This window comes from Ambystoma mexicanum, chromosome 3p (assembly GCF_040938575.1).
Source record: "Ambystoma mexicanum isolate Mex_15411 chromosome 3p, UKY_AmexF1_1, whole genome shotgun sequence".
In the NCBI taxonomy this organism is placed as follows: Eukaryota; Metazoa; Chordata; class Amphibia; order Caudata; family Ambystomatidae; genus Ambystoma; species Ambystoma mexicanum.
In genome coordinates, this window is record NC_090925.1 from 193,601,935 (window position 1) to 193,613,526 (window position 11,592).

The 11,592-nt window shown below is 49.7% G+C and overlaps 2 protein-coding genes across 2 annotated transcripts; both read left to right on the forward strand.

Annotated features, from left to right (window-relative positions):
* Window positions 1-4,493: 4,493 nt before the first annotated feature.
* Window positions 4,494-4,886, forward strand: LOC138579853 (variant surface antigen D-like). The gene has a single exon (XM_069650084.1). The coding sequence runs from the start codon at window positions 4,494-4,496 to the stop codon at window positions 4,884-4,886; it is 393 nt and encodes a 130-aa protein (XP_069506185.1).
* Window positions 4,887-6,041: 1,155 nt separating this feature from the next.
* LOC138579854 (repetin-like) lies at window positions 6,042-7,166 on the forward strand. Its single transcript, XM_069650085.1, has one exon. It carries the CDS (start codon window positions 6,042-6,044, stop codon window positions 7,164-7,166), a length of 1,125 nt encoding a protein of 374 aa, XP_069506186.1.
* Window positions 7,167-11,592: the final 4,426 nt, after the last annotated feature.

Sequence of the window (11,592 nt, forward strand, 5' to 3'; positions counted from 1 at the left end):
TTTCTTGCTAGCTAGTGTTCTGCATCGCACAATGAAGGTCACAAGATAGTCAAGTAAAGAGTTTTCAGTTTCTATTACAACATAATAAAATGTGGTTTGCCAAGATGAGGATCACATTCTACATGTTTGTCAAGATACAGCAAAAGGTATTAGTCATTTTGACTGTTTCTGTCTCAATCGGTATGAGGAACCAAGAAACGAGTTCTCCTCCACCTCTTTCCATCCTTTCCGCACTTTCTTTATCGCACACAGTGCAAGGATCTACACGACCTTCTATTCGGGTCCCCAGTTTACTTTATCAGGGTGGTTGTGATTAAATGACTTCTACCCTACAGGAGTACAAGGATGAGCAGTGGCTAAAGCGCCTACCCAGCCCTCACCCTGCTACAAAACAAGAGCGATCCCAATCATGAAGGTAAAACAGGCACAGCTAAGCAATATATCTCCTTCAACTTTTGTGGTAATGTGGGCCTAGGGAAAACTATACTCTCAAGAAGGGTGGGAATGTGACTCACTAGCAACCCAAACAGCAAAGCATAACAGTCTAAAATAAAGGGAATGTCCACAAGGTTTTATAAAAAAAATATACTTTAATTAAACACACTGTCTGAAAAAATAACTAAATAGAGAACACTGCACAAAACCCACCCCTGAGGAAAGAACACAGAATATGCACAGATAGCAGGATGTAACACTCTGGGTAATGAATCAGGAATGAAAGGCAAGTAATAACCACAATGTTCTTAAAAGGATATGTTCTTAAACACAAAAATGGATTAAAGTGACATAACCGGTCCCTATGGCCCAAACAAGGACACAGGGAGCAGCTATCAGTCAGTAATACCTTTTGCTGTGCTTGGCGGTTCAATGGCATCAAACCAGGCTTCTCTGTACCATTTGTGCAGTTCGAATCAGGCTCAAAGGCTTTGGTCGAATTGTTCGAGACAAGGAGCAGGTGTCGAGACGTGGTGGAGCTACAGTTCATTGTAGTTCGCGGAAGTGCGGATCATGAGGGTCATCAGAGTTGGTTTGACAGTAAAGATGCTGGTGGCTGGAATGCGACATGAGGACTGAGGCAGCGTCGAGGGTCGTGGTTCGATGAGGCCACCAGGGTCAGTTCGACTGGCGATGAAGATCAGTAGCGAAGTGCTGGCGGCTCGAAGAGGTGTTTAGCGCAGTGCAGATCGTGAGGGGCACCAAGGTCGGTTCGATAGTCAGCTCGACATTGAAGATGCTGGTGAGTGACTGAATGTGTGCAGTTTGAGTCGTGCGACTGTGGGGCAGCATTTGAAGGTTGCAGTTGGAAGGATCCCCCAGGGTCTGGTTGACTGTTGATGAAGATCGGCAACAAACACTCTGCCAGTTTGAAAGGCGCTTCAAAGTCAGGCGGTGCAACAATGAGCTTCAAAATTAAGCCGTGGCAATGATGCACTTAGCTGGCGCGCTGCAATGGTGATTGGTCGCTTAGCTGGTGCGGTGGGATGGTGATTGGTCAAGTGCCAAAGGCATCTCAGGATGGTCCTGCTGGTTCAAACGGCTCGAATCACACCTTGTAGCGGTAAAACACAGGGATCCTGGCTGTCTTGACATTAAGGTTGCTGTGAGCCCCAATTCAGGGACTCCAGGATAAATGTAGTCCTTATTCTCAGGCTTCCACCATGGGGGAGACTGGCACACACTTCCAGGGGTCCTTCAAAACAGTGAGGCCATGGCCAGCGGTTTGGCTGGCAGAGATGCAGGTCTTGCCCATTAGGAGGTCACCACAATGTGCTCTCTGGATGGTTAGAGGGCAGAGCTTGCCCCTGCTTTGGATACTCAGTCTGCACCTCTGGCAGAGAGTTTTGGAGTGTGAATTCACTCAACAAAGGTCCAGTGAATTCTTCCTTAGGTGTTTGTTCCATAGTGAATGCAAGAAGGATTGAGACACCTTCTTTCAAAGGCAAAAGTCTACAGGCGATGGGATAAAAGCAAGACTGCTTTAAGGACCCATCCATGTTCTTGAAGCAAATGGACTTTGTCTGCTGACATCAAGCCCACCGTGCATTGTGCTAAAGGAAGTGGAGGGGACAGGAAGGAACAGGGGTAAAGAGTGAAAACAAAATGTTGGAAGCTTCCTCCAGCTGGGCTGAGCTCCCTCTGCTTACAGTAACCATGCCCCTTCACTTGTCAATAGCATCAAAGGTCCTTTTTGATATGCATCACCCGGTATGTAGTGAGTCCTTGTGTTAATGGTGTTCCCATTTGATTTCTGTTCCAGTACAGTTTCATATGGAGTGGCTGTCTTTCTGGAGTGAGTGTTACCTGCCCTCTCAAGGGATCAAAGAGAGGCAACCCCAAGGCTACAATCTTGCTGGGAGCAGCAGAGACAGAATGGGGGGAATGCACATAAACCTTTTACAGCTGAGCTGGGCTCACAGGGACGACATATGTGATATCAAATGTGGCTTGGATAATTATGAGAGATGCTAGCCACCATACCTCAAACTCAATTATGGCTTATATGTACATGTTAACGTGCCACCAGGATAGGAACTCTTATAGTTATGTGCTTTTGTGAGCAGGTTTTCATGTCTTAAATGCAGCTCGTGCTGCGCTGCAGAGACTTGGCTATCACTGCAGATGTCAAATGGGCACCTATGACCCCTGAACCTGCTCCATGCCACTGGAGAGCAGGCGCTGCAGGTCAGGATACTGATCCAGGAGGGCACAGGTGTACACTATGCTTTTTGCTTGGAACTTATGAAAGGGAGATCTGGTTAGCAGATTTCCCTTCCTGAGATTAAATTACCTGTTTCATTTTTATTAGTTTAATAAAAGTGTTTTAAAAAGGACATGGCTTCTACACCCTCGTCAGATGGCAATACGTCACAGTATTCTTTTGGGAGATTTGGTCGTGATTTGCAATACGTTTTTTCAAACGTTTAAGTTGTTCAAATAGACTTTCTCAGCCTTACTTTTCATCCATGATTAAGTGGGGACTCGGCACAAATTTGATCTTCTGCCCATGGTTCAAAGGATACTCAGTAGAGTTTCAACCTTTCCATTATGATTTTGGGAGACTCTCTGCAACTCTATTCATTGCTTCAAGCTTTGGGAGCGAGCCAATAGCAGAGCAATGTGTGAGCTTTCATTTAGGGTCCTGCGTGGTCTCAATTCAGCTGCAACTTTCCATTCCTGATCCAAGGGGCCCCCAAAAACTCTCACCACTCTTGTGACGTAGACACCAGGCCTGAATAAGAGTTCATTTTTCCCCGACTTCATAATAAGTCATTCAGGGTCACAGCTTTCTCATGTGGTCACACCAGTTTTGTTTTTTTTTCATAAGCTTTTGATTCTGCCCTACAGGGTTGCAATTCGCTTCAGAATTGATCACATTTGCCATGTAACAGACCTTCCTACCCATAAGCTCAACTTTAACTGGCCTGCTGAGCTTCTCAAGGGTCTACATGAATTTTGAGGGTCCCAACAAGTTTGGCGTTCACATCACTTATCGGGTGCCCATCACTTTTTCTGGGTGCATAGCCCTTTTGTGGTTCACATGTCTTTTGGAGTTCACATTGTTTTTGGGGTGTACAGCAGTTTTAGGCTTCACAGTAATTTTGTGGGGCACAGCACGTTTGACAATCACAGCACTTTCAGATAAACAGAGGCGTTCTGGGTGAACAGTGCATTTTCTGGCTCACTATACAATAAGATTTCCAGCACTTTGGGGTTGCCCAGGCTTTCAGGGTCAGAGCATGCAGCAGGGTTCCATCACTTCACAGGGTCAGAGAATGCAGCAGAGTCCCAGCACTTCACAGGGTCAGAGCATGCAGCAGGGTTCCATCACTTCACAGGTTCAGAGCATGCCGCAGGGTTCCAGCACTTCACAAGGTCAGAGCATGCAGCAGAGTCCCAGCACTTCACATGGTCAGAGCATGCAGCAGAGTCCCAGCACTTCACAGGGTCAGAGCATGCAGCAGGGTTCCATCACTTCACAGGTTCAGAGCATGCAGCAGAGTCCCAGCACTTCACAGGGTAAGAGCATGCAGCAGGGTTCCATCACTTCACAGGTTCAGAGCATGCCGCAGGGTTCCAGCACTTCACATGGTCAAGGCATGCAGCAGAGTCCCAGCCCTTCACAGGGTTGGATCATGCAGCAGGGTTCCATCACTTCACAGGTTTAGAGCATACAGCAGAGTCCCAGCACTTCACAGGGTAAGAGCATGCAGCAGGGTTCCAACACTTCACAGGTTCAGAGCATGCAGCAGGGTTCCAGCACTTCACAGGGTCAGAGCATGCAGCAGGGTCCCATCACTTCACAGGGTCAGAGCTTTCAGCAGGGTTCCAGCACTTCACATGGTCAGAACATGCAGCAGAGTCCCAGCACTTCACAGGGTCAGAGCATGCAGCAGGGTTCCATCACTTCACATGTTCAGAGCATGCAGCAGAGTCCCAGTACTTCACACGGTAAGGGCATGCAGCAGGGTTCCATCACTTCACAGTTTTAGAGCATGCCGCAGGGTTCCAGCACTTCACAGGGTCAGAGCATGCAGCAGGGTCCCAGCACTTCACAGGGTCAGAGCTTTCAGCAGGGTTCCACCACTTCACAGGGTCAGAGGATGCAGCAGGGTTCCAGCACTTCACAAGGTCAGAATATGCAGCAGGGTCCCAGCACTTCGCATGGTCAGAGCTTTCAGCAGGGTTCCAGTATTTCACAGGTTCAGAGCATGCAGCAGGGTTCCAGCACTTCACAGGGTCAGAGCTTTCCGCAGGGTTCCAGTACTTCACAGGTTCAGAGCATGCAGCAGGGTTCCAGCATTTCACAGGTTCAGAGCATGCAGCAGGGTTCCAGCACTGCACAGGGTCAGAGCATGCAGCAGGGTTCCATCACTTCACAGTTTTAGAGCATGCCGCAGGGTTCCAGCACTTCACAGGGTCAGAGCATGCAGCAGGGTCCCAGCACTTCACAGGGTCAGAGCTTTCAGCAGGGTTCCACCACTTCACAGGGTCAGAGGATGCAGCAGGGTCCCAGCACTTCACAAGGTCAGAATATGCAGCAGGGTCCCAGCACTTCGCATGGTCAGAGCTTTCAGCAGGGTTCCAGTATTTCACAGGTTCAGAGCATGCAGCAGGGTTCCAGCACTTCACAGGGTCAGAACTTTCTGCAGGGTTCCAGTACTTCACAGGTTCAGAGCATGCAGCAGGGTTCCAGCACTGCACAGGGTGAGACCATGCAGCAGGGTCCCAGCACTTCACAGGGTCAGAGCATGCGGCAGGGTTCCAGCACTTCACAGGGTCAGAGCATGCGGCAGGGTTGCAACACTTCACAGGGTCAGAGCATGCGGCAGGGTCCCAGCACTTCACAGGTTCAGAGCACGCCGCAGGGTTCCAGCACTTCACAGGGTGAGAGCATGCAGCAGGGTCCCAGCACTTCACAGGGTCAGAGCATGCAGCAGGGTTCCAGCACTTCACAGGGTGAGAGCATGCAGCAGGGTCCCAGCACTTCACAGGGTCAGAGCATGCGGCAGGGTTCCAGCACTTCACAGGGTCAGAGCATGCGGCAGGGTTGCAACACTTCACAGGGTCAGAGCATGCAGCAGGGTCCCAGCACTTCGCATGGTCAGAGCTTTCAGCAGGGTTCCAGTATTTCACAGGTTCAGAGCATGCAGCAGAGTCCCAGCACTTCACAGGGTAAGAGCATGCGGCAGGGTTCCAGCACTTCACAGGGTCAGAGCATGCAGCAGGGTCCCAGCACTTCTCAGGGTCAGAGCATGCGGCAGGGTTGCAACACTTCACAGGGTCAGAGCATGCAGCAGGGTCCCAGCACTTCACAGGGTCAGAGCATGCGGCAGGGTCCCAGCACTTCACAGGGTCAGAGCATGCAGCAGGGTTCCAGCACTTCACAGGGTGAGAGCATGCAGCAGGGTCCCAGCACTTCACAGGGTCAGAGCATGCAGCAGGGTCCCAGCACTTCTCAGGGTCAGAGCATGCAGCAGGGTCCCAGCCCTTCACAGGGTTGGATCATGCAGCAGGGTTCCATCACTTCACAGGTTTAGAGCATGCAGCAGGGTTCCAGTATTTCACAGGTTCAGAGCATGCAGCAGAGTCCCAGCACTTCACAGGGTAAGAGCATGCGGCAGGGTTCCAGCACTTCACAGGGTCAGAGCATGCAGCAGGGTCCCAGCACTTCTCAGGGTCAGAGCATGCGGCAGGGTTGCAACACTTCACAGGGTCAGAGCATGCAGCAGGGTCCCAGCACTTCACAGGGTCAGAGCATGCGGCAGGGTCCCAGCACTTCACAGGGTCAGAGCATGCAGCAGGGTTCCAGCACTTCACAGGGTGAGAGCATGCAGCAGGGTCCCAGCACTTCACAGGGTCAGAGCATGCAGCAGGGTCCCAGCACTTCTCAGGGTGAGAGCATGCAGCAGGGTCCCAGCACTTCACAGGGTCAGAGCATGCAGCAGGGTCCCAGCACTTCTCAGGGTGAGAGCATGCAGCAGGGTCCCAGCACTTCACAGGGTCAGAGCATGCAGCAGGGTCCCAGCACTTCTCAGGGTGAGAGCATGCAGCAGGGTCCCAGCACTTCACAGGGTCAGAGCATGCAGCAGGGTCCCAGCACTTCACAGGGTCAGAGCATGCAGCAGGGTCCCAGCACTTCACAGGTTCAGAGCATGCCGCAGGGTTCCAGCACTTCACAGGGTGAGAGCATGCAGCAGGGTCCCAGCACTTCACAGGGTCAGAGCATGCGGCAGGGTTCCAGCACTTCACAGGGTCAGAGCATGCAGCAGGGTTCCAGCACTGCACAGGGTGAGAGCATGCGGCAGGGTTGCAACACTTCACAGGGTGAGAGCATGCAGCAGGGTCCCAGCACTTCACAGGGTCAGAGCATGCAGCAGGGTCCCAGCACTTCACAGGGTCAGAGCATGCGGCAGGGTTCCAGCACTTCACAGGGTGAGAGCATGCAGCAGGGTCCCAGCACTTCACAGGGTCAGAGCATGCGGCAGGGTCCCAGCACTTCTCAGGGTCAGAGTATTCCCAGGATTACAGCACTTTGCAGAGTCAGATCACTGGCTAGCTCTGTGAACCCTGCCCATCTCATTGTTAACCCTTTTAGGATGACAGATGGGCACCTGTGCATTGAAGGAGTATATCATCAGTACTGTGTGGCCAATGGTTATAGATAATGGAATCACAAACGAAGTAACTGAAATAAAGAAAATACATTATTTGCAATTGTTTCAAAGAGTGCTCTGATTATACGCATCTCTTGGCTTTTCTGAAGGTCAGATTGGCCTCTTTATTTTATTTTTTTATTTTTTCAAACTTTATGGTAAAGAGAGTCACAACGGAACAAAGCATCACAACATCAGCAGCATAATTCCATCATTACAACACGATGACATTTAGAGCACAACAAACATTGTTTTTCTTTTCATGGAGTAGTCGGGGGGGTGAAGTCATTATTCGACAACATATTACAGAGGTAGCTTCTAAAGGGGGCCCAGATGTCTGTAGAGCGGCACATTGTAGACACAGTCAACACAAATTGTGCTTCACACTCATTCACGATGGTGAGTTCTCTAAGAAAATCATCCTTCCGGGGTGCATTCATTTACTTCCGGCAACTATACATGCCACATTAAATAGTCGTCTAGTTGTTTCTGCCACTTTACCTATATCACCAAACAGGTATTTTAGTGGCGAAGGGGAAGCAGGGATAGAAGTGATCTCCTCCAGGATCTCTGCCACCTCGTCCCAGAATTGTGCCACCAGGGGCCAGGACCAGTACGTATGATATGCACTTGCATTGTCGGCATGACATGTCAGACATTTCCCAGTGCAGCTCTCCACAAATTAAGCCAGCTTGACAGAGGAGTACTGTAGCTGATGGAGTATTTTAAATTGGATTAATCTTAACCCCACATTCAGGGAAACAGATCTGGTGAGCTGACAACATCTGAGCCATTTCTCATCACTGATAGTGCATCCCAAGTCTTGCTCCCAGGTTTCCTTCATGGTGTTGTGGGAAGGAGAGTGTGCTTGTACCAGAGCATACTGAACAGATACACCTTTCTTCCGCCCATCTGTCGCTGTTACGGCCCCTGTACATTCGTGTGTGGGGGGTTCTGCTGGGAAGGTTGGCCATTTATCAGCAAACGCGGCCTTCATGCGATGAAAGCGGAATCGCCTGAGCGGCCCGCTTCCCATTGAGTCCACACAGTCCTTCAGTTCGATGTATCTGCCCTCAGGGAACATATTGCACATTTTAAACTGTTCAGCTGGATCCCACAGTTTTTGTAGGGTTCTATCAAATGCGGGGCGATATTGGTGAAATTTCATTATGGGATTTCGGGTCATAAGGGTTCACAAGACATATATATTGAATCATACATGCACAGTAGCGCTCACTGGGTCAAACTCGCAGGGGTCTTTATGTTTAGAGCTGAAAATAACTGGATCCCCTCCAGTTATTTAACACATATCCCTATAGAGAGATATGTGGCCTCCCCGGCCGCATATCTCTCTATAGGGATATGTGTTAAATTGTCATCCAGGTCAAACCAGTGTTTGGTGTACTGTGCTTGGCCTATTAAATAGTACAGCTCGAAGTCGGGGCTGACATGCCACCACACGAGAATGACTCCGTTAATTTGGTCCATTTCATCCTGCCTGTCTTCCCACCCCACACGAACGTGGAGACTAATGATTTAAGTTTCCTACAAAAAGATTTCCTGCGCCAAATGGGTATGTTACAAAAATAGTAAAACAATTTGGGGAGGACTGTCATCTTAAGGAGAGCCACTCGGCCGTATAAGGAGATAGGAAGTCTGGTCCATAGCTGCAGTTTAATGGTCAATGATTGCAAGAGTGTATCGTGATTATCCATGTACAAGGTGTGTTTATCCCTGGACACCACCACGCCCAGATACCGAACTCGTTCAGGGGACAATTTGAAACCGCCCATATCGGATACATCTTGGGTAGCTGGCGTTAATGGAAACAGCTCAGACTTGGAGATGTTTATTCTATACCTAAGAGTATTCCGCGAATGTTGTGACTATCTGCCATAATTGGGGAGGTCCAGTCATCCTGATAGCTCTGCGTGCATGGTGTAGCCTGATGACTTCTGCCATAGGTTCGATCGAGAGGGCGAACAGTATGGGGGAGAATGAACATCTCTGCCTGGTGCCCCTACCTAATGAAAAGAGGGATGATATGGTACGATTGGGGAGGACTCGGGCTTCCGGGGTCGTGTACAGGAACTGGACACAGCTGAGGAAGTACTGCCCAAAACGTTTAAGGACTGCAAATAGTTAGGACCATGGTACAGAGTCAAAAGCCTTCTCAGCATCTAGGGTTGCAATCACTGCATCAGCTTTGGGATTAATCTGGGCCAGTACACCAAAGAGGCGCCTAAGATTTAGGGCTGTGGACCGTGTGGGGATAAAGCCCATCTGGTCCGGATGTACCAGTGAGGGCATATGTGGTAGAAGTCTGGTAGCGAGTATTTTAGCAAAGATCTTGGCATCTGTGTTAATGAAAGAGAGAGATCTGAAAGAAGATAGGTCATGTGCAGGGCAACGTGGCTTAAGCAGCATAGTGATTACAGCTTCTCGCATGGAAGGTGGCAGCGAGCCCAGTGTCATTGCCTCCTCCCATACTTTTAATAATATCGGGGCCAGCATGTCGTGGTATTCTTTATATAGCTCTGCGCCCAGGCCATCCAAACCGGGTGCCCTACCCGATGTCAATGCCTCTATAGCGGCTATGACTTTGTGTAATATTATGGGTGAGTCCAGTGCCATTCGGGCTTCGAGGGTAAGAGTAGCGAGTTCAATGCCCTGCAGATAGTCCGTTATTTCATCAATGGACTTAGTGTCTCAGTTAGAGTATAAGGCTTTGTAATAAAAATCAACAAATGTGGTGTTAATGTCCACTTCCCAATTAACTGTGGCACCCACAGGAGTTTGTATACTGACAATTGGGTTTTGGTGACCTTCTGCTTTCAGCATATTGGCTAAAAATGTACCTGCCTTATTGCTCTCACCATAACTGCGGGCCTTGGCAGGGGGTGGCTATATACAGGGTTTCCCTATGAACTATCTTATGAAATATACCTATTGCTTCATGAATTTTGGAAAGGATCTCTTTATTATGTGTGGTACTGTATTCAGCCTCAAGCCCCGCCAGTTCAGCTTCAGCTGTTCCCAGTTCCCTTGTGACAGTGGCCCTCATTACGACCCTGGCGGAGAGGGGTTTACGCCAGCGTAATGCATGGCGTACCTCTCCGCCAGATTACGACTTTCCGTAGCGCCATGGTGATTTTTACGCCCGGATTTTCCGGGCGGAAAAATCCATGGCGCTACGGGACCTCTTGTTAATTACGCCACCGTAATCTACGGTGGCGTAATTAACGCCTTCCCCACTCCCATTATACCCTATGGGGCAAAAATGGGAATGGGGAAGGGTAAATGGGGATTGGGGACTAACCGCCCCGCCAAGGTCGGAATGGGGCGGTGAGTCCGCCAACCCCCATGGCGGAGTTGGCAGCTCTGCGCCATGGACCATGGTGCAAATTGCACCATGGTCCTCCGCCAGGGTCGTAATGAGGCCCAGTGTCTAATAGACCCATGGACTTACCATATCCATACCTTAAATGTCTCCCACAATGTAGAGTATGTGTCTACTGATCCTTCATTTATTTTAAATAATCCCTCTATTTCTGTGTGGAGTGCTTCGCATATATGCGGATCCATTAGTATGGCCGGGGGCATCCTCCATCGCCTAGTCTATGGGGTGTTGACCTGCCAGGCCATGGTGATGGATATTGGGGAATGGTCTAAGAGGGTACGCAGATATATGTTGCAACCAACAATTGAACCTGCCAAGGACGAACTCACAAGCCAGTAATCTATGCGTGATTCCGAGTTATGTACTGATGAGTAATATGTATACTGTTTCCCCAGTGGATGAAGTGCACGCCAAGCATCTACGAGGAATACCTGAGACATAATCTGTTTCACGGTGGATGCAGCTTTCGTGAGACCCCGGAGAGTTGTAGCGGATTAGTCAAGCGATGTATCTAGGATTGTATTGAGCTCCCCGCCCCACAATATCAGTGCGTCATCCGTTGTGTCTAACATACCTAGGATCATGTGGTAGAATTCAGGGTCATCTACATTGAGCCCGTATGTATTCACTATGACCACGGTCCGTCCGGATATCTCCCCCCACACCAGTACATATCTGCCATGGGCATCTATCCAACTATCCAGGTAGCGAAAGCCCACTGAGGGGTGTATGAGAGTAAGGACACCTCTGGACTGGGCTGAGTACTCCGTCCCATACCTAAGGGGGCCCCATCATGGGAGAAAGCTAGAAACCATCTTTTGAAGTGCATGCGTTTTGTGAAGCAGCAGTACCTGGGGGTTATGTCTTGCAACATATGCCGCAACCTTCCTGGCCTTAATTGGGTTATCAAGCCCCCGCACATTCCAGGAGAGTAGTTTGATATTTATCCCCTATGACCATGTGTTGTGTGTGCCATTTCATAGAGATATTGTTTTGAGCGCCGAAGCACAGTGCAGCCGGTCGTGCAGATCCCATAGC

What these genes read in the sequence shown, in the direction of transcription:
- LOC138579853 (XM_069650084.1), top strand. Translation starts at nt 4,494, where the DNA reads ATGCCGCAGGGTTCCAGCACTTCACAGGGTCAGAGCATGCAGCAGGGT.
- LOC138579854 (XM_069650085.1), top strand. Translation starts at nt 6,042, where the DNA reads ATGCAGCAGGGTTCCAGTATTTCACAGGTTCAGAGCATGCAGCAGAGT.